General features: G+C 43.8%; 2 protein-coding genes across 20 annotated transcripts in view; one reads left to right on the top strand and one right to left on the bottom strand.

The window, feature by feature from the left end:
• NUMB (NUMB endocytic adaptor protein) overlaps window positions 1-11,449 on the top strand; it is a 99,484-nt gene extending 88,035 nt beyond the window's left edge. For 7 of the 17 annotated variants that reach the window (XM_057416179.1, XM_057416178.1, XM_057416180.1 and 4 more), the window contains 6 exons: window positions 489-629; window positions 2,124-2,325; window positions 4,619-4,921; window positions 6,751-6,900; window positions 7,745-7,888; window positions 9,485-11,449. In XM_057416179.1, coding sequence (XP_057272162.1) covers window positions 489-629; window positions 2,124-2,325; window positions 4,619-4,921; window positions 6,751-6,900; window positions 7,745-7,888; window positions 9,485-10,212 — 1,668 coding nt within the window. In that variant the 3' untranslated portion in view covers window positions 10,213-11,449. The remainder of the gene's footprint in view (window positions 1-488; window positions 630-2,123; window positions 2,326-4,618; window positions 4,922-6,750; window positions 6,901-7,744; window positions 7,889-9,484) is intronic. The other 10 variants (XM_057416190.1, XM_057416189.1, XM_057416186.1 and 7 more) reach the window with 6 other exon arrangements.
• PAPLN (papilin, proteoglycan like sulfated glycoprotein) overlaps window positions 3,384-22,494 on the bottom strand; it is a 60,914-nt gene continuing 41,803 nt past the window's right edge. For 2 of the 3 annotated variants that reach the window (XM_057416173.1, XM_057416172.1), the window contains exons 21-29: window positions 21,712-21,849; window positions 21,089-21,213; window positions 20,033-20,171; window positions 18,486-18,623; window positions 17,721-17,848; window positions 17,020-17,128; window positions 15,517-15,692; window positions 14,760-14,964; window positions 3,384-3,478 (exon numbers count right to left, since the gene is read on the bottom strand). In XM_057416173.1, the coding sequence (XP_057272156.1) occupies window positions 14,789-14,964; window positions 15,517-15,692; window positions 17,020-17,128; window positions 17,721-17,848; window positions 18,486-18,623; window positions 20,033-20,171; window positions 21,089-21,213; window positions 21,712-21,849 (1,129 nt within the window). In that variant the 3' untranslated portion in view covers window positions 3,384-3,478; window positions 14,760-14,788. Of the gene's footprint in view, window positions 3,479-14,759; window positions 14,965-15,516; window positions 15,693-17,019; window positions 17,129-17,720; window positions 17,849-18,485; window positions 18,624-20,032; window positions 20,172-21,088; window positions 21,214-21,711; window positions 21,850-22,494 lie in introns of those variants that run through there. The other variant, XR_008973010.1, reaches the window with a different exon arrangement.

Genomic DNA, 22,494 nt, shown 5'->3' with positions numbered 1-22,494 from the left:
TTTTGCCTGCATCCCTGCATCCCTGCTTAGCTAATTGGCAGATCAGCTTTTAGTCTTTCTGTAGCATGTGCTAGAACTTGTCACACTTGAAGATCTCTCCTGTAAGTTTCAGCATTGTGGTTAACCACAGTAAATATTTTTTGATTGCAAGACTTCTGGAGCTGCTGTAAAAATAAAATAAAACAAAACCAAGAGTTCCATAATCTAGAGGAGAGACCTTAGGAATTGTTTGGCTCCCTGAATTCTTACGTGGTGCCTTGGCACACTTCTACCAAAAGCAGCTGGTGAAAAGTGTCATCTGTCCTTGTTTTTTCAGAGTAGGAATAGATTCTGAATGGTGAATTCACTGACACAGTCACATCAGGTTACCCTCTTTGTACTATAACTCATCTTCTTGCATTTAGTACTGAAAATTATTTGTTCAAGTATTTCTCCATATTTCCTCACATTTCTTTTCTTGGGGGCGGGGGGATTTTTTTCCCCTTTAGGATCTTATAGTCGATCAGACAATAGAGAAGGTTTCTTTCTGCGCACCAGATAGGAACTTCGACCGGGCATTCTCATACATCTGTCGAGATGGCACAACGAGACGCTGGATATGCCACTGCTTTATGGCTGTAAAGGACACGGTAAGTTTAATGTGTATGTGTCCAACTTTTCCAGCTACTAGTTGGAAGTTATGCTTAGAAAAATTAAGTGCCTAGAATACATGTTTTGATGTCGGCTAAAATATTACTTAGTCCTTGAAAATTATTTTAGTTCTAATTCTTTGTATTTGAATTACTTGATATCCCTTCGTGGTGTCATCTTGTGGAAAGAAGTGCTGCCTAGCATGTATATAACAGGAATGCAGTCAGCCTCAGATATCTCCAGCAGAAGAGAACTACTCTTTTAAAAATAGACAGAAGATATTCTCATTTGAAAATGTATACAGAAAAAGCCTGAAACATAATGACAGTTTTTCTAGGATAAAATCATAGTGTATAAATACAGACTGGTTATGAATGCAGCCTCTTGTATGCGAACGTTATCTTGAATGGAAAGTCATGTGAACGTTAAAGGGATGAGGCTAAACTGCATTTAATTAGCATCCTGTTTGTTTTGAAGTGATAGAGATTTTTCCAGTAGAAGGTTTGAAAGTAAGTTACCTCCATCAGTCTCTTGCTGTTATTTGATTCTGTGATCGGACCTTTTCCTCATTCTGCTTTTTGTTGACTCCTAACTATGCTATACAAAACACTTGAAACCTCATGCAGAATTCTTGCATGAACTCCACATAGCTGCATGCTCAAAGCAATTGTACTTGACAATTTATCATTGTTCTTTAAAGAGAAACAATGAAGTTAGACATTCCCAGCTAGACTTATGTTAGAGCTGGATCTTTTCTATTTCCCTCTCTGAATAAGAAGTCAATTCACTTCCTGATTACAATAGATGAGTTGAGCTACTGGTAGTAACAGCGCCTCTTACTCAACTGTAGCCACTGTATCAGCTGAATTGCTGGACTTCCTCCAGTCTGAATTTCCTTTCCCTATTGCAGCTATTGGGTAGTGGATCCTTTAGACCTCACTGATTAATAATGGAAGGGCTTTTCAGAAGGCACTCTCAATGCTAACTTCTGCATTTGGTCATGGTCATTAAAAGGTGTAAGCAGTCACCACTGTGCTTTTAGTTTTCACTCTTGCACTAAGGGTGGTGTCTCCCTGAGCCCTCTGTAAACTTCCTTCATCTGAGAATACCACTTAACCTGCCTGCACTGATCCCTTGGCTCTGGATACATTCGTTCAGAAACTAACTCTTATGAAGCCACATCTTAAGTGGGTGTTAAGTCCCGATGGACAGGTTATCGCCCTAGCATCTTAGTAGCAGCTGAACTAAATAGATTATCCACCAATCCCTTTCATTTCTGGGTGGCCTTCTTGAACACTGCTTGTGCCTGAGTAGTTGGGAATCTTTATATTACAGGTTTAATTTTAGAGCCATACAAAAGGTGGCCAGTTACAGTAGTTCTCTAATGCCTTAATTAGATTCCTCTTGCAAAAGCAGGTTGTCACATTGCAATGCTTGAAGCACATGTATGTTTCTGTTCCAGTTACTGTATGATGCAATGTTGTCTTGTACAGGGGGAAAGGTTGAGTCATGCCGTGGGCTGTGCATTTGCAGCATGCCTGGAGCGAAAGCAGAAGCGAGAGAAGGAGTGTGGAGTGACTGCCACCTTTGATGCCAGCAGAACCACATTCACTAGAGAGGGGTCATTCAGGGTCACTACAGCTACTGAACAAGCAGAGAGAGAGGAAATTATGAGACAGATGCCGGATGCTAAAGGTACGGGATGCAACTTAAACAATCCTCCATAGTGAGCAAAACCAGCACTGAGGTGAACTGGAGCCTGTGCAAGGGCTGAGGCTTAAAATCCTTGCAACATTCCCCTTCTTTAACCTCCTTATGTACAAATCGTATGCCCAGACACTTGTCACTTCACAGGATGAAAAATGCTCCCAGATTTACTTGTGGTGCATTTTCCCACATCTCCTATAGAAAAAAGTACAAGTGACTTCATATATTAAATCTGCTTCTGCTTTGTTTTGTCAGCCTGCTTTATGGCAGAGATCACCGTAGAACATACTAAAAAGCTGTACTAGAAAGATGTTGTAAAAGTATAGCAAGTTAGCCAGACATTGTAGTCTAAATCTTATGGTAAACGAACAGAAAATTATATGGAATTTTCTTAGAAAATAATATATTTTTATTTTCAAGACAGGTTACAAAGTGTATGTATAGAGCTATATTGCATGAGGGAAGAACAGATCAATCACAGTGTGCTTTCAAAAAAAAAAAGCTAAAGCAACACCCTCACCCCCCATAAAACACATAACTGATGCCCTGGTAATTACACTCAAAACTAGTAACTAACTGATTTGAGAGGAGTTCGGTTTTACTTCTTAGCCATTTAAGAAACCATTTAGTGTTCTAAAATTCAAGTGAAAGTTGAACTTATTACTCAAGTCTTATTACAAGTAGTGAAGTTCTACAGCTAACAAAATGTTAAGTAGTATAAATATTGTTCATAGCCCTCTTTACAGTGGAGTTGAACTTCTGTTTCAGCGGGTTCCACAGCAAGTTTTATGTCGCCACTCGATTGCGAAACTTTGATCTTCGTTTTCATCATCCATCTGCTTGTTCCCATACATTAGTTTTAGAATGTGCTAAATGAAGCTTAAACACAAGGCCTTTGTTACTTGAGGGCATGAGTCAAAGTCTTGACTCAATGAAGGTGTGTGAAATCCTTTCCAAGAAAGACTGATTAGAAAAGTTTCACTTGAACGAGCAGCTGCAACTCATGAGTACTGAAGCTTGCAAGACAACATAATTAGTTCCTCCTACCATTCCAGCTCCTCAGAAATCTCTAGTGTGACTCTTCTCCTTACCAGACTTCCAGTTATTCTGTTGATGTGTCAACAAAAAGTCATTCTTTTTCCTGAAATGTTTGGAAAGCAATGTAAGTAAAATAGGAGTTCACACCAGGATAGTGAGATTTATCCTTCTCCTGATGTGTTGATGAGCTGTGTTTATTGCCCCCAAAGCCAATCCAATTACAACATGAGTGAGTTTTCCTAGAGATGGAAGAATCCGCATTATTCTTTCAATCATAAGCGTCATGAGTTAAACTAGGCTTAATCCTACATTTCTGCCGTTAGGTCTGGCTGACAGGAGCATCGTGGTGCTGTGCAAAACCCTGCAAAATGAAGCAGCTGACTTTAATTTGGGGAAGTTTGCAGTGCAACCAGCTAGTGATTGGGTGGTAATGTTACAGCTAAACTCAGCTGTGATGCTACCATTTATAAATACATTTACCATTTATAAATACATTTACCATTTATGTAAATACAGCTTAAAGAAGCGACACAGGAGCTCCCTGTAAATGTGCCTGGTGTTAGCAAGGCCTGTCAGCTCAAAGGCTGGACCTACCTGTCAGCCCACTTCCATCTATCTATAAATGTGTTTTCTGGAGGTGCTGGGGAGCTGCAGTCTGAGCACTGAATACAGCTTAACCTGTTAAATGCTGCTCCTGCTTTGGCCTGCTGAAGCTTGTGCAGTGTGTTTGGCTGTTGCTGCTGATTCTGCAGGGCTAGGAGGGTGACCTTCAAAAGAAGGTCCTAGAGCTGGGTTCTTTTCCCTGCTGCTGCTGAGCTATGTCACCCTAAGTCACTTAATGCAGTTTGTAGTAGTACTTTGGCCATAGTTCTGTATGAGGCAATAGTAAAGGTCTCAAACACACAATACACTTTTCAGTCTTTGTCATAAATTAATTTCAAGTGTTTCTCGAACTGGGGGTCTCAGGAATAGCTAGAAGGAATACATACATAAGGCCAGCATTTTCAGGAAGTAGCTAGCCTCAGGAAGTTTTGCTTTGGAGACTGGATGTGTGTAAAGTGACATAGTAAAGACAATGAGGGTATACAGAAGTGTTTTTTCTGCTGTGATATTAGGAACTCATTTGGAAGAGCACTAGTTATGCAAATTCCCACATTTTTTCTTATCAAAACAAATGGGACTAGTGGCAGGCAGTTGAACACTACTTTGCTTTATTCTTCTAACCTCACCCTATTTCCTCCAGCAGTTGAAACAGAAGTGAAAACAGTAGCACCAGGTGCTGCACCAAACAATACTGCCCCCTCTTCTGGCTCACCAACCTCTCCTACTGCTGAAGTTGCTGCCTCTCTGGATAAAGAAATGAGCAATCCCCACGCTATTCCACGGAGGCATGCCCCTATAGAACAGCTTGCCAGGCAAGGGTCTTTCAGGGGCTTCCCTGCCCTTAGCCAAAAGATGTCTCCTTTTAAACGCCAGTTGTCTTTGCGAATAAATGAGCTGCCTTCAACAGTGCAAAGGAAGACCGATTTCCCCATGAAAAACTCAGGTAAAACCAAACGGTTCCAATGAAACATTACCTTAAATTGTGTCTCCTTTCCTTCTCTGTGGCTTCAAATAACTACTTATTTTCTAGTAAATCTTTCTTCCTTCCTCATGTGGATCATTTCTCATGAACAAACATCACCATGTCAGAAAACTTCTGCTTTGGGAATAGGCAAGAATTTCAAATGCAGAATTCACATGCAGAAAACAAACAGTTCTAATAACTACCTGAAATGTCACAGCACAGCTCAAAATGCTCTAGGAATGGGTGTTGGTGAATGAGTAGTCCCTGCCTTTTCCCTCTGAGTCACTAAACCAGTTCTTCCACTTAATGCCAGGGCATCTTGAGAGATAGATCCCTTCGAGGCCTTAAGGATTTGTCATGGGATCATGTGATGATTTTCTGTGGTCTGTCCTTCTGCCTGTCTGAATTCTTCTTTTTGAGAGCAATGAAATGGCTTTTCACCATGCATTAAAGAAACTGTACTGTTTAGGTGCTACAGCTGGCTGCACCAGTAATGCGTGGCACAATTTTCACATGATGGTAGTGGGTTTCTAGAGTCATCCCAACAGAAACACGTTGAGTGCTAAGTACCTTGCAAGATGTCCTAGAATCCCCTTAGCTGGGTTATCCTGCAGGCCAACTGTGCTCTCACTTGGCAGTACAGCTAGTTTTAGGGTTCTAAGCTTTAAAGTAAAAACTATTGTGGTAAAAATCAGCAAACCCAACAAAAATACCTAGTCTGACTTCTCTTATAATCCTTATTTGGTGACTTGTGCTTTAAGATCAGCTCAGAGTTTATCAGTTTTACACTAATAGTGCACTGCTCGCTAGTGATACTTGCTGAGCATGCTGCAGTCTTGAGTTTTTCATGATTCAGAACATTCCTGATGCATGTTCCATGTATGCCGCTATCAGTGCTGCTTACTGTCATACCACATGCACTGTATTTGAATATCCCTCAAAGAATCAAATTTTGAGCATGCCTCACCCTGGATTTTAGATATGGTGCATGTTGTGTCCAGACATCTAATGGGTTTTGTACTACTTTTGCTTAATTTGCTTGCTTATGTCAGTTCTGTGCAATGGACTGATGCTCAGTACTTCTGAAAAGCAGTACTATAATAGTAATTATAGTAATTATAATTAGTAATAATGAGAACATCTGGCAAGTCAGCAGGTTTACTCCAGATGTTATTTTATCCACATTATGGTGATACTTGGTTTAAAACTGAGAGTCCATTTTATTTGAGCATTCAGCTTTTGCTTTTCATAATTCTACTACGAGAGCTAGGGTTTTCAGCTGCTGCTGAACTGAAGCAATCAACATTCTTCCTCTAGACTTAACCTGCTGCTGTGCATTGCTGTCAGCACATTTAAACTTCATCTAGTTACTGTGGAAGTATGTTGTTGGAACACTTAAATCTATCATAAGTATTTTCATTTCAAAGAGTGCCAGATCTTAGTGCCAAATCCTTGATATGTTTAGCACTTTAATACTGAAAGATTTAGATCTCTACTGAAGCCATAGAAAACCCTTTTAATTTCTGAAATTAACATCCTCTTGCATTAGCACAGAGAAGCAGTAATAATTGACTTTAAATCTGGAATGCTGATCTCCTTACCCTCTTGACTTAGTTACAAAATACACTGATATATTCTAGTTCAGGTCAGGTCTTCGACACTGTTTTTTGAGAAAGCTGTCGTGCAGATCAGTAACAGGAACATCCAGGACGGAGGGAGCTAATTACATTTCAATTTCACATTAGTAGTTGTACGTTGTTTCTGTATCCTTTAAACTTCCAATTGAATGAATTTTATTTACATTTCAGTCCCCGAGGTAGAAGGGGAAACAGACAGCATCAGTGCCCTGTGTTCTCAGATCACCAGTGCTTTCAGCGCGCCATCAGAAGATCCTTTCTCTTCGGCCCCCATGACAAAACCAGTGACAGTAGTTGCACCACAGTCTCCTGCCTTTCAAGGTTTGTGATTTGTGTGCTGTGATCATGCTTGATGAGGCTTGAGTGCACATAACATTGCTTTCCAGTAACATGTGATCTTAATTTTTGTGCAAATCCTGTTATCAGTATTTTGGGGGAGTGCTTTATTCATCTTGTCTGTTTAGTTTGCCTGTGTTTTTGTTTTTAACAAAAAGTTTGTGCACCTACCACACGATAGTTATCTGTAAAAGGGACTGGCTTTGATACAGCGGTTACTTTAACATCCTTCCTCCTGAACTGCAAAAACCTTACCAACTGTGTGTCACAGGAACCAAATCCCACAAGGGGAGAGATTTTGTGCCACCACATGATTACTTTTTTTCACACAAACTCTTATCTAAGTTGTGGAGAAATGCCAACTATACAACTTATAGCAGCCTCTAACCTTCATTTCACTGATACGCTTTTATACAAATTGTCTGAAAAAAGAACCTGTCCTTGTTAAATGCAGTTATTGTTACTTTGCATCTACAGTCTGCTCTTCTTTTGAATCTAAAATTTATCATGCAGTAACTCCTGGTGAGCTGCATCTATTCTCTATAAAAACAACAAATTTAATTTCACTTGCTCATCAGAACTCAAGGTCTCACCAAATACATAAAAATCCACCATCCCACAATTCTGTTAACAAACCTTGGCTTGGTGAAATGGAATTTACTGGCTTTAGTAACTGTCAGTCCAGTTTGGCTAATTTACACAAACTGCTGTCATGTGGAAGTGTCTAAAGTTGTTGTATGTTTATACGTGTGACATGGCCACTAATATTCCAGTCACATGCATGCCTTGCATGAATTAATTGCACTGATGTTGTCTGCTCCCATTTTAGTTAATGGCACTGCCTCTGCCTTCTGTGTGCTTGCTGCTAAACCATCCCAAGCTGCTGTAGTGTCCACAGCTATGCCAGTTCGTGAAACCAATCCTTGGGCTCATGCTCCTGCTGCTAATACTGGAGCTGCAGCCATGGTCACTGGTAAGATTGGAACTAGATCTGGTGCATTGCTATGAGAACTTGCATCAAAAGCATAATTGAGCCCTTGAGGCAATTGTCAATGGCACTTAATGGCAAGTGGAAGGAACAGTAACAAAAGCCGGAAGTAGTAGCCTTTTGCATGACTGGATGGAGAGAAGCGATGAACTCGCTGGTTCTGGGTCTGTAAGCTGGACTGATTCTTTCTGTGGCAGCATTTTAGAAAATCTAGTGATTAAAAAGGAAGCAGTGAAATAGTGTGTGTTTGGGGAGGAAGGGGAAAGAGTTTCTGCACATCCAAAATAATTTGTGTGCATTCTTCCCACTGACATATGTAATGAGAGATTAAGTTGGTTGGTTAAAGGCTTTAGAGGTTCATTTCTTCTGCTGAGTAAGTTTAGATAGTACTTTAAATGGTTGTCGCTGTGTGGACACGCATGCTAGAAGGCTACAGTTACACCAGCATCCCTTTCTGGTGTAAGCTCAGCTTGGAAAGAGAAACTTGCTTTGCTAGTGAAGTGAAGTGGTAGGTTCTGCTTGGCCTTGTAAGAGTACCAGACTCATTTTCAGTAAGTCTTCCCCCATGAGAGAGAGTCCCTGAGCTCTGCCTCCAACAGTTCCCACTGTAAAAACAACAGTAAACTGATCTCGAGGTGTTGTTTAACTAGATCAGGCTGGCTGCAGATTACTGAGCAGTAAGGGGTTTCTACTCCCAAACACCAAAAAACACAAGAGTTCTAGATCTGGCTCTAGCATTGCTTTTCTCATCACATTGGAAACCTAGCAAAGCCATATGGGAGGGAAACAGGATTTGAAACTCCAAGAAGAAGGAAAGGCAGAATTCGCCTGGTGGGAGAGTTTTGAAACTGGCAGGAATGCTGATTGATTTATTTATTTATTTACTTATTTTAATCATTGAAGATAAGTGAGTTAAAATCAGCTGGTTTTATAGAAAAGAAGTCTAAAATGCTAAGTAAATGTTGAACATTGCAAAAGAGTTTGAGAGGTAAACAGCCTGAGTTATATATGAAGGGAGTAAGGGAAGAGCAAGTGGAGATGGAGGAAGAATATAAAGGAGTCATAGTTAGTACAGTTTATATATATAGTAATTTGGTTAGATGTATTGCCTTCAGTGTTCATGTATACTGTAGTGAGTACTCAGACTTCAAAGTGTATAGGACAGGCAAATAAATGCTGTCTTTAACTCCCTGTACAATTGTATTACTGTCTTTTAGAGGGTAAAGCCTTAATTTAGGAAACAGAGCAAATGAATCTTAGTTTCTTAGTTTCATGTTCTAACAGTCGCCCAGTCCTGAGCTGTATGTCCAGAAACTGATACTCCCCAGTTAGAGGAGTTAGTGGTTATGGACCATATCACTGCCACAAAGTCAGGAGTGCAGGCAGCAGCTCTCCAGCATACCCTAAAGTCTCAGGTATCTGCTGAGAAGGAATAAAAAAGTAAAAGCCTTCATTTTAGTGAAGCAGCTCTCCTGAAGGGAGGAAGCCTGTCTGTCCTTGTACACATCCTCCAGCCTTTCTGAATGAGAAAAGGATGAGGAGGGGACATATTAGTGACTTTCCTCATGCTTTCCTTCCCAGGCGCTGAATGGAGCAGCACCTCCTCAGGTGCAGCCTCACCAAGTCTCTTCCAAGGAAATCACAGACGTACTCCCTCAGAGGCAGACCGCTGGTTGGAAGAGGTCTCAAAGACTGTCAGAGCCCAACAGCAGCCAGCCCCAGCCCCTGCCCCTGCTCCACAGCCACTACTCCAGCCTCCTCCGGCACCTTCCCAGCCAGCACCAGCCTTCCCAGTCAGCACTTTCATTGCACCTCAGCCTGTGCCGGTTGGTGTAGTACCGCCCATGCAGCCAGCGTTTATTCCAGCTCAACCCTATGCTGTAGCAAATGGGATGACCTATGCAGCCCCAAGCGTACCTGTGGTTGGAATCACACCTTCGCAGATGGTAGCCAATGTCTTTGGTACTGCAAGCCACACTCCAGCAGCCCATCCACATCAGTCCCCCAGTCTCGTCAAACAGCAGACATTCCCTCAGTACGAAAGCAGCAGTGCTACAGCCAGTGCTACAGCCAGCCCTTTCTTCAACCCACCCGCACAGCACAACGGCTCTACCGCTTTCAATGGAGTCGATGGTGGCAAATGGGCTGCAGAGGACAAGCATTCGCAGCCTCCTGCACCTGCTCCGCAGGTAGACCCATTTGAAGCACAGTGGGCAGCACTAGAGGGCAAGGCAAAGCAACGCACTAATCCCTCTCCAACTAACCCCTTCTCAAGTGATTTACAGAAGACATTTGAGATTGAACTTTAAGCAGTCCTTGGGAGGGAGTTGGATAAATTGTACATTAGGATAGAGGGATAAAGGGAGCAGAGGGGCCTGTTTATGATCAGTTTGCTTTGATAATCCCAAAGGTCCCTTCAAACAAAAATGGTTTAGGAGGGAGCAATTATGAGGAGGATCTAAACATACAATGAATTTAATGTGCAGTTCTTTAAAAGGAATCGTGGAGCCACCCCAGTCTGCATTCCCTCCTCACTTGGAAAGCTGGAAGTCAAACAGAGCAAAGGCAGGCACCCAGCCCCAACACCTTCTCTGCAGAAACATCCATCATCTCACAGAAAGGAAGGCCCCTTTTGTACTGGGGTCCTTCTGATGCCCTGCAAGTCCTGGACATTCCCCCTCAGGGAACAACAGGGTGGGGTGGGGGTGGGTGGGTGGGAAGTCGTCACCTGCTTAACAAAAGCCAGGTTTGTGGAAAAAGTTGAGCTTCCATTTTGAGTAACAAAGTGAATATTATATGTAAAGAATAAAGTAAAGCCAAAATCTTTATTTTTATGCATTTAGAATATTTTAAATAGTTGGATATTAAAAGCTGTATGAGTTGTAAGTAATCTTGCCAAAGGTTAAAAAAGAAGGGGGTTGGATGTAAGAAATTGTATATAAGATTGATTTATCTCTGATTCTTATTGTAAGTAATATTGGGGGGTGGAAAAAGGGGCTTTAGCTTGTTCTTGTATCTGTTCATTGTAAGTAGCATATTGCAACAACAATCATGACCAGTAAGTCATTATATTGTAGTTTTAAAGAAAGAAAATTAAAGAACAGTATTGTCATGGTTTGAAAACCAAAAACCATGGGGAAAATTTACTGTTTTTTATCGGAATTGGGCTACATATTATATATAGTATGGATTTTTTCCTTTCATGTATTGCTGCAGTTTCTTTGTCTTAATCTATTGGTTCTAACACTACTGTGACAACTTACTGTAACCATATCTACATCCTGGGGCTACCTGGGAACCATTTTATGTTTGTCTGTCGATAGATCTTAGCGTTTTTTAACTTTGGTTTTATTTTTTTTCCCACTGATTTGTGAAACCTTGTGGTTAAGGCTGCAGCTGGTTCAGGTTCTGCCTCTGGTGACTTGTGGAAACCATCTCATTTTAACTTTACTTTTAAACTTTGGCCTTACAAGCAAATGTAAGTTATATATATTTGTACTGATGATTTATAATCTGCTTTAACAGAAATAAATGTTGGTGGTAGAAGCACTGTCTGTGAAAGCTTTATTTCCCAGCCCCACTCTGTTGTCAACATTTGCCCTTCTGGGTATTTTCTGTGTTACTAGGTAAATGTAGTTGAGCTCTGCTTGCCTGCCTAGAAGCTTAATCATTGTATCTTAACACCTCTTCTGTTTTTACACCATGTTAGGTTACCTTGAATTTTAAGACTCAACTTGCAAATATCCTGGTGAACTATTTAAAGCTCTAAAAGGGAGGGCTTTACTGAAAACATCAGATTCTGGGTTTTCTAACTGAATGTTTATAGAGGTAAATATGAAGATACATTCAAAAAGGGGGGAAAGGAAAATTCACTTTTTCTTTCCCCTGATACTAAAATGAGTGAAGACCCTATGAGCCATATGAGAAGACAATGTATTTTCACTCCTTTTCTGTTCTTCCAGTGAGCTGGTATCTACCTTGCTAGTAGGACTGGTGCTTACTGCATTCTTATGTGCACCACATCAGTTTAGAGACAAGGAAAACTCAGACTTGGTAACCTGAAGGAGAAGAAATGCTCCCTTTGTTTGGCCCTAGCATTTGAGCTTGCCAGCAGTTTCTATTTCCAGGCCAGTACAGTGATTCTCGCTGTAATGTGGTCTAGAAAACTGAGTTCTTTTCTTTACAGATTCTCACCTGTTTTCAGTACAATATGAATAGTCATGACCAACACTCCCTGTAGTGTTTGAGTTAGTGCCAATGCCTTTTAAAAAAAAAAAAAAAAGGCAAATATTTGTAGACGTTTATACTAGGAAAGAAACCCTGTATAGCTTACTTTATTTGTTCCCTATCTTTCACAGCCCTGGTGCCCCAAGATCAGCTGAAAATAGCGCAGGGTAGCTACACCCTTTCCCTGTCCTGGAGATAACAGTGAAGGGGATGGGTCCTTCCTATAATCCATTGTTTAGGGAAGAAAATGGACATCTTGATTCTCAAAAAAAGTAAATAGGCAGTTAAGTGCCTGACTGTTACACAGAGGGGAAAAGCATAAAGTCAAATAGAAGAAATGCAGAAAGAACCTTTAGTTAACTATTACAGTGATGGTATGTACATAAAGCAGTGAGCTGCATGTCTTCCGCTACATCCTTACTACCACAGTTACCAGCTGGAAAGAGGTCAGAGTAAACACTCATTAACCAAAGCGTCTTCAATGTCAAAGTCCTGCCCATCAGCATACAGTGGACTGTTAAAGCCCTTGCGAGTCTTGAGAAAGCATTCCCTGGACACATCCTGAGTACCCATACTGCTTAAAGGGAAGCTGACCACGCAGGCTATTTAAATATTCTAAAAATAGAGCCTCTGGTGTGGAAAGGGTTATTATAGTTGTGACTGACTGCTTATGTTGGGATGAAAGGGTCTGATACAACCACAATTAACTTCTAACCATGCTCCTGAGCAGGTCCAGACCTTGACTACCCTCCGTGCCTGCCACAGGTGAACTGGGAGGGCTCCCCTAAGACTGGAATTCACACAGTCTGTGATTGATTAGTCTCTGGTCTCAAAAGGCAAAGTCATGCTATATACAAAAATACCACATACACACAAAAAGATGCTGGTCTGAGATATTAAATGTGAAATTATGTACAAGGACAACTGGAAATCCTCAGGACCATCTTATTACTCTATAGCTGGTATTGTCAACATCAAACCTTATACTGTAGCACCTGTGAATTATAGCAGAGGATATTTTCCCTAATCAAATTAAAGAGTCTTAACTATATAATCAATATTTTTGTCCTTTTTAGCAAGCAGATTCTTACAAGGCCACGGAAAGACCCACCCCCAAATAGCTGCATGACCATCACCTCCTGCTCCTTTACTGGACTGCTTTTAGACTTTGCAGTTTGTTCACATCTTAAAGCAGTGTGTCCAACCCTGAATGAAGAGAGTGCAATCATGAGGTTAGTGATTCTTAGGTGCATCTGAACTGATTTACTGGATTTAGAGTTCACACCGGCTTTAGATTCTTAGGTGCATCTGAACTGATTTACTGGATTTAGAGTTCACACCGGCTTTAGGTGGTCAAGCCTGGGGAGGCAATTTTCAAGCTGTAAAAAAGGCTTTTGCTCAAAAACAATTCCATTTTGAGATACTGAACACATCCAGTGGCCTTTCCTGGTCTAACAAATCATATAATCTCACCTCCCCACTCACAGTTTCAGAGCCTCTCTGCCACTAAGCCCTTGTCTTGAAACAAAGGATGCTTTTCAGCCGCAGCTGCTCTGCATCTGGAAGTCCTCACTTGCTAGCCCATAGCAGCAGCAATCAGCCCAGGCCCCATGCATGAGCCAGGCTTGCCTGGACTTACCCAAGACTAGAACAGATCACTGGGAAGTTTTACTCTGGCACATCAAATACCCCTACACATACTTCTTTCTATGTGTATATTATTCAACTACCCAAGCTGAAACTCAGTGCAAAGCTACCACTGAGCCCAGCTTTGCAGTAACTTCAAGAGCATAATTCTGGCTCTGAAAGAAACATCAACCCTAAAACGGTCTCCTGAGCCTTCCTAGGGCGAGTGATATTTAAACTGCAGCATCTCAGAACAGATAACCATGTTGGTATATTCATCTGAATTACCCCTAACATTCAGGAAGGGTTTAAAAGCATACTTCCATTTTGTCTTAAAGCTTTTTGTGAAGCATTGCTTCTGCATTACACTCCAAAGCTGATTACAATGAAGTAGAAGCCAAACTGAGCCAACTAGAAATTTGCCTAAGGTCTGCTGGAATAAAACAGCTCCAGTAACATGGCATCGCTAGAGCTAGTAATCTCAAAGGACCTGAACGCTAATTTGATATGCATCAAGCTGTTTCTCATGGACAGAGTCCTTTGCATTTAGATTTAAAGTGCTCCCCAGCATTACAAATGCTCATCGCTCATTAGTGATTTGGTTAGAACAGTTCAGACCCATCTTCAAACACTTCAGAGCTTATTTTCTTTAAGAGCACTTCTCTCTTGCTTGCATGAAGAATTGTTCTCTCCCTCTTTTATGCTGGTTATGTGCCTTTCTTAAAGTCACAGCATCCTTATGTTCCCAATAGCATCTTGTTCTGTGAATGAAAGCAACTACTCTTAAGTGAAGAAATGGATTAGCTACAGCAATCCATACAGTGGGGAAAAGAGAAATTTACAATAAACTTGACGGTGGTGGCTCTCCCACCTTTGAACAGTCACGCTCCCTACCCGCTGTTCAATTCACCCTCTATGAGCTTTTCCAGTCTGTCAGAGCTCCCAGAACAGTTTGATGCAGGAAGTGGACAGAGTTCAGATGTGCAGCCTCGCAGTCAGTCACCTGTATTTGATGTGGCCGCAGGGTGTCTATCACCTGTGGCGATGAGGAGGGCTGGCCCGTGGTTGGGAGCGAGAGCAGCTAGCACAACAGAAGCTGGAGTAGTACTCGTTGCTGCAGAGTTGGGCCTGCAGGATCAGGTCACAGTTGGCAAGGTGGGGCTGGTCCACGCACTCACTGCTCAGGTCCACAATGCGATTCACAGTAGCTGCAGCCAAGCAAAAGGTGAAGGAGCTGTACACACACTGCCAGAGCTTATCCTCAGGTTTCGTTTCCCACAGCATGCTCCTGCTTTCTCCACCCTGCCAGTTCTAAGGGTGTTGGTTTAAATTTAGTCCAACATCAAGGATGTTGAGAGAAACTGACACCTCTGGTGAGACACAGGAGGAGAATGCAGTTTCTGGGGCTGATCTGAGGAGAGACCACTCTACACCCTGTATAAAGCCAGCTGGATGGCATCCAGAGTCCAACTACTAATCTTGCAGCCAACTTCTTGGTCAACCAACTATGACATTTAGGCCTTGGGAAGTTAATTAAGCTCCCAGCACCCTCATGCATGTGTGTTGGGGGGAAGCATTTCCACTGTCCTGCTTTTCTGCCCAGGGAAAGCAGGGCTCCATGGGAAGCACAGCCCAGCAGCTCCTACTGCTCCCCAAAGCCCGAGGTCAGTGGTGGATGGGCACGTCAGTAGGCAGACTTACAACAGCATCAAGAGGCAGTCACTATGGTGGGAGAAGCAGGGGGGGCAGGTTGTACTCACGGCTAGGCTGGCTCCTCAGCACCTTCACCTCTGTGCTGGCACTGACGGAGTTGCTGCTGCTATAGGCGCTGCATGTGTAGGATCCCTCATCAGCCTCTTGAACACTGCTGATGATCAGGCTTCCATCCTGGGACAGGTGGATGTGGTGCCCATCTGCCCGCATGGGGACCCCGTTCCTGTGGTGAAAACCATTTTGTGTCACTATTCCCACCCACGTGGCCAGAGGAGCTCTCTGCAGTTTGGGAGCTGAGGCTCTGTGGAAGGAGCGAATCTTTACAAATTCAGCAGGAAGGGAGAAAAATCCTTTTTCCATGACCCGGCTCTACAACTGGATATTTACACAAGCCCAAGTGAGTCTGCGTCCATTGGCCACTGGCTGTGTGGAAGGCAGCTGGCTTTGTGCTCCGCATAAAGACATTGCCCTTTCCGCTATTACACATTTTTGAGGCTTGAGGAACTCAGAGCAAATCCAGGGTGCCTTTCCTCTCTCCAGGTTGTGGTCTGGCAATGCTTATTTGGCTGTCATTGATAGTAGCGCATATTGTTTGAGGAACATATGGGGCAGTGAGCAATGTGCCCTCTTTCCCTTAAAAGCTTGCTTTTAAAAAAATACATTTAAAATACCAGCACAATTGTGTCTGTTCTGTTCCTCCTGGAATACTCTGTGCCCAGCAGCAAAACTGCCTGAATTATGGACTCCCAGTTACCAAGGAAATGAAATTTGTTTCACTGAAAAGGGTTTCATTCAGGCTCTGAAACTTGCATCATTTTGCTAACTCAAATACCAAACTTCTATATGGAAGAAAAGCTCTTTGTGAGATGGCCCACTTCAGTCCTATCCCATGGAGTAGAGGGATTTAAACAATTACCAATCCATCTCTCTGGATCCTTTGCAACAGAGCTCCAAAACAAAGCTGGTTATTTTCAAATAGGGGAAAAAAAACCCTGACCATACACTTGCACAAATTCAGTTTCCCTGTAAACCACCAAGAGAAGAAGACACAGCTTTTCCTTTGCCTTTGTTAGAACACGTTAAAATCTCCTTTGCTCCCACTTGACAGTAGAGGAAGAGAACTATTGCAGCAGGGAACTGGGAGAAGAGTCACCATTATTGTGGGGGCTAAAATGTTTGTTCGGGTTAGGCAGAGAGAGTTTTATAAAGACCAACTAAAGGTCTCCCTCTGATTACACATTTTAGTTTTTGCTATTGTAATACCTCCAGCTTTCCAACACGGAGCCCTTCTGAACTCCATGAAAGCTAAGCTTAACATCTGCTTTTCTCCTTGTTTGGCTGGAACATGAGCCTGGTGACTCCACAGGCATCTTTCCCAGGATTTGGCGGTAACAGCCAAGTTGTTTAGGAAAATGCAGGTGATGCTAAGTTAGGGCTGAGAACCATGGGTCTCTCCCTTGCCTAGCAGGCATCTTGTATTATTATTTTGAGGGTAAGTGATGAGGTTCCAGAAGAGAAGGAAGGGGAAGTTCTGTCTCATTTTTGCTCACCTGGACCACCTTATATTCACGTTGTTGCCAGTCACTGTGCAGTGAAGCTGAGCAGTCCCTCCTTCAGGTACCGTGATGCTTGGCAGAAGACCAGTGATCCTCAGCTCTCCTAGACCAGAAGGAAAATCATCACTAACAGGAAGACAATGCCAGGCAGTAGGAGCATTCCCTCATGGGAGAAGTCCAACATATGCTATGATAAGCTACAAACCCCTAGGCCTTGAAATAGCATGTTTGGAGCTATGATGCTGTTGCTATAGGGAATGGGGATTTCCTAAGGTCTTTGGCCCAAGCAAGCGCAAGTAGCAGTGGCCTCAAAGAGCTTTTTCCTCCAGCTGGTTATAAGCACATCACATGCACAGAAGAGCCATCCTCATAGTTCCTCTTGCTCCTGTATGCAGGGAGAAGCAATTGTGGGACGAGTGTCCTAGAAACAAGACCCTGAGAGTCATTCTTACTGTACTATTAGTTCCTCTTCTCAGCTGCCTGGAGCACCATGATCTACTAGACACACACAGATTACCACTGGGTAACACCACTCACTCTTCCCTTTCCCTCAAGCTGCCTGTTACACGTTATGTAAGAAGCCAAGAAGCATGGCCAGAAAAGAAAGCCATCTTCACCTGCCCTCCCTTTTTCCCACTTGTGTGCAGACACATGTGTGTGCAAACATGCCATGCATGCCTCCACACATCCCATACCAAGAGGTCTGAACAGGACCTGGTGCTGTTCCTGGTCACGTCCATTTGAGGCAATGCAGGTAAAGAAGCCGACATCTTCAGAGCTGACCCGGCTGATGACCAGGGCCCCGTCTGACTGCTGCCTGTGTCTGGGGAACAAAATAAGAAAGCTCCTCAGCCTGTGCTTGGGTCAGGATGGGACTCCAGACACCAGTGCTGAAGCTAAGCAGCGTGCACAACTTTGTAGTAATACTGAGTGAAGGTCTAACAGCAGTTCAGTTCTCAAATCCCAGCACTAGTGTTGGGATTAGACTCTGAGAAAGTGTGCTGCTGGTGCGGGGTTTTGGGAGGAGAGGGTGAGGGGAGCTGTAGGACAGCAACACCAGTAGCCGTGGAAGCCATGCAAGCACCCTGAACTCTCTGCCGTGGACCTATGTACTGGCTCACATGCCAGCTGGTTTTTGGCAGATTTGCCTGCTGTGTGCTCTATTTCTGCTAATCTTGTAGATGAACATATTTCAGCTTTGGCTCACTTGTAGATGCTGTATCACAGCTGTTCACTCAAGGGTTCAATGCAGACTTTGATCTGTGAATGAGGGTAGGGCAGTCAAGCAGTATGGTCTGGCTCCTAACAGGGGAAGCTGGCCAGCACAAAGCTGGATGGGCCCTAGCTGCATGGCCAGGAGCTCCATTCTGCCAGGGAGGAGTCAGGGCAGGCAATGTAGGAGGAGGTTCTCCTCCACATGAACCTGCCTTTGGGAATGGTGAAGCTGCTGGGGAGCTCACCTGGGAGAGGAGAGGGGCTGCCCGTCTTTCTGCCATTCAATGGTAAGAGCCGGCGATACTTCCACTGTGCAGGGCAGTCTGACCCTCTCCCCGATGTTGGCCTCCACTGCTGAGGGTTTGCTCTTATCCATCCTCAACCTGAAAAGTCCACCAGCACAACAGAAGCTGCACAAACTCCCTTGTTTGGCATTTGACTTTCAGCACAAGGCTTTTTCAATCACAAGCCTTCTGTTTTGCCTCCAATGGGAAAGGGCAGTGCCTGCACTCCTGTCAGAGCTCTTGTACTTGCCGTTGCTAGCATTCACTCACCACATTCAGAAAAGAGCAGTCTCCATTTAACCCTGCTCCAGTTCAGCACAAGTTGGTGCTGCACTCCTGCCGGCCAGCTTAACCCTTAGAGACAGCAGCCCTGTTTTTTATAGCAACCCCCTGGATAATAGCCCAGGAAGTGTTTGTACCATTTGCCATGTGCTCATGTTGCTAAGTCCTGAACCAAGCAAGCTTCCCTGAAGGTGCTTAAATGGCACACAAAATTGAGCAGGTATTTTGAGGGGAGTGTGAAGAGCCCACTGCCATCACCTGACTGCACACAAGGCCCAGGAGCTGGCCATCCACTTCATGCAGCAGAAAGGCTGGGGTCAGGCTCTGGCACCACCCATCTCCTGATGTGCTTTGATCTCTTACAACTACAGTTAAACACCATCTTGGAAGAGAACTAAACCGTGATGCTCCTGGGGTGAAATAAAATATCTGCACCCCCCTTCTCTGACCTGAATTCCTGATCTCAAAAAAAAAAACAAAAACAGAGCCTTAATTGAATGAATCACTTCTTTCTGCTTTTAGGCAGAAGCAGCTGAAGAGACTGCTGGGGAGTTCAGCAAATTGACTGGATTTTAAGTTGTAAACTCAAAAGAAGGGAAGGATCAGATCATGGTCCCATTTAACCCAGAGCCCCAACATGCTGCATTTAGAGCAAAAATAATGTGCTCTTTTATTTCTGTGGGGCCTAGAAACACCAAAAAACCGTGCAAGAAGCCATAAAAACCACCATCCAGTATGTGAAGAGAGTTTTGAGACAAACTGGTTTGTTCACAAAATATTTAAAATAAATGGATGGGGACTCAAGTAACTGGAGCTTTTAAAATCTGTATTTCTGCCTATTCTGTGGTAGTTAAGCAGTTCTTACTTGCTTTGCTTGTTTTCCAGAACAGGTTTCTCTTTCTGCCTACACTAACTTGAACAGCCAAGGATGCTGGCCCTGATATTTCTACTTTTGTTTGAACCAGCTCCTTTGCTGTCAGCCTCCCTGCACATCTTTGCTCAGAACATGCTTCTTTCAAGAGACCCCTGGGGAGGACAGAAGGTAGCTTGCGACTGGGATCTTCTTTCCTTCCTGTTGTCAGAAGTTTAGTACTGCTTGCTCCCCAGCCGTGCCCCAGAATGGCTGACCCAGGACCTCTGCAATCTTCAGCTTTTCTACATGAAGAGACACCATATGGCTCCTCAGCTGGGCATGGTGGACAAACTGTTGCTGTATGTGCACTTACGTGTATGTGAATTGCTGATGCACAGAGGAACCGGCTGCCTGTACAACCTTCCTGCCTCTGGATAGCTCCGAATGCTGATGATTTTCCTTGTGAAGGACCTGACCTCTCTCAACCTCTGCCGTAGCAGCGCTCTGGTACTCTATTCAAAATAAAATGCCATCTGTGAGTAAAAGGACACTTCTTACTGTGACCTCTTGCATATGGTTTCTATGAGCTTGAGAGAGCTTGCTGAACTGAAGCCAAAGAGCCCTTCAGCCATCTGTTTTCTGGCTGACTAGTGCAGTAAACCTGCACTGTCTGCTAATGACAGTCACAGACCTACAGGCAAGCAGTTTTAGACTCCTTTTTCTCTTCTGTCGAACATGTTGCCACATCCCTTAGGCCACAATGCTTTCTGCTCCATGTGCCACTGCTGTGACAAAGCATACTTTGTGACTGAAGACTACAGGAAGCTTTGCTGGCCCATCTTTTGAGACTGGTTTTTCATATTGTTTTTGGTTTTCTTTCTTAAACAAGGCACGTTTTTCAGAACAGGGAACTGTTTGTTACCCAGCAGGACCTGTCTGGGCCAATGCACCGGCACAAGCAGCCATGGCAAAGCAGTCACATTACAGTGTGAGATGGAGAGCCCAGGAAAATACAGGAAGCCTTTCTTCTGGGGTTTCCTTTCTGGGATCAGGATGCAGCTGATGGCTCTCAGGGAGGAAGATATGCTCACTGTGCTGGAAATGGGCAGGTTACAGGCAAGCCACAACTGCAGTTGTGGGGTGGCACTGCTGGGGGGGCGAGTACTTTGAGGCTTGAGGCTTTGTCAAGAGACAACACAAAAAGAAGCCCTGCTGCCTCTACACTCCCTTGTGGCACCCCTACAGTGGAGGAGACCGACTGCTTTGACAGCTCATGGGGCACCACTGCCGTGGAGGGAACAACACTGCTAGCACAGTGTGGCAGTGGAGGAAGTCTGCTCCTGCAGCTGGCTTTATTGCTCCTGCTGTCAATAACCATTAACAAGGAGCCCTGAGCTACCTCTTTAGTTGTAAGCAGAAGATAAGTCACCTATGATCTGTAACTGAATCTGTCGGGTCTCTGTCTTCCCGTCAGAAATGAGGCATGCGTAAGTCCCAGCATCCTCCGGCTTGACAAGGCTGATCACTAAGGAGCTGTCAGACTGGTAGGTGTGCCTGCAACAGGAGCAAGGATTAACGGGCTCTGCCTGGCCAGGGACAGCATCTGCCCAAGGTAGAGCAGCCCTTTATGCTGATCTTACATAAACCATCACCATGTAGTGCCCTCCCTGGCTTAGAGAAAAACAAAACCTTGTTGACTACAGAGGGGTCAGATGCAGGGGAAATAAGTGCCACAGAAAGCAGGTCAGGAATAGAGAGAAAACCGAGATGGAAAAACAGGGAACTGCTTTCAGCAACCCTCTCCATGAGGAGGTTGAGTCCCGGCAATCATCTGCAAGCAAAAAAGAGTAACTGGGTTTTTCCTAACTGTGGTTTTCTTAACACAATGTCTGGCTCTAAACTGTTGCTGGAAACAGACTTCCCAGGAAAAACAGGATCTTAAAATAGATTTAAAAAATTATATCTTAGATGGGAGTGCCAGAAACTTCCATCCAGAGGAACTCTGAGTTACTTGGAGCCCATCTGCTCTCCAACGAAAGGAGCTGAGCTCACCTGTCAGACAAGACCGGTCGGCCATCCTTCATCCACTCCACTCTGGAGAAGGGGGACATGCCTGCCCTGCAGATCAGCTGGACATTTTGCCCCACAGCTACTGTCACAAGAGAGGGACTGGCTTCTTCCAGGATGGTTCTGAAAAAGAAAGTGATTCCATTGGCACCACTGCTGCTTTCCTCTCCTCTGAGTCCTCTGATGTGACCCTGGATGAATTACAGCCACAGGGCAAAGCAGGACTGGCTAGTTATTCAGCTCAGAGCTGATGCACCAGGAAACAGGAGCCCTACCCTGAATGGCAAAAGCTGCTCTGAACAGACCAAATGCTACAATATCTGCAGGAAGAGTCCTACAACCCCTCTGTTCTGAAGAAACTAGGTTCAGCTCAGCAGACAGACACAGATCCAGTGCAGATACGTTTAGATCTTGCTTTACACACTCCTGATTTTCCCCCTGCATTTGAAAATGTTGTTCCCCAGAACAACCCACTGCTGCTCATACGCAGTGGTGAGGTAAAGGCTCTGAAGTCAGAGAGTCAGCTAAATTTGTTTGTCAGAACAAGACAAACCTATGGATTCTCATTTACAGTGTAAGAATGCTCCCCAGACAAAGACCCCAGGATCCTGCAGTCTTTTCACACACCATACTTTCAGTGCAAAGACAGGGACAGCAGGTATCTCCATAGCCTGAATAACTTAATTTACCAAAGGGTCACATGCATAGAATCAATTCTATGATTCTACGTATAGCCAATCCCTTGCACGGCGTTCCTAGTGAGCTGGT

Source organism: Pezoporus wallicus, unplaced genomic scaffold (genome assembly GCF_028554395.1).
Source record: "Pezoporus wallicus isolate ANWC-B61680 ecotype Strahan unplaced genomic scaffold, APGP_CSIRO_Pwel_v1 scaffold_2146, whole genome shotgun sequence".
NCBI classification, from domain to species: domain Eukaryota; kingdom Metazoa; phylum Chordata; class Aves; order Psittaciformes; family Psittacidae; genus Pezoporus; species Pezoporus wallicus.
Note: the sequence above shows the minus strand (reverse complement) of the source record. Positions and strands in the feature narration are given on the sequence as shown.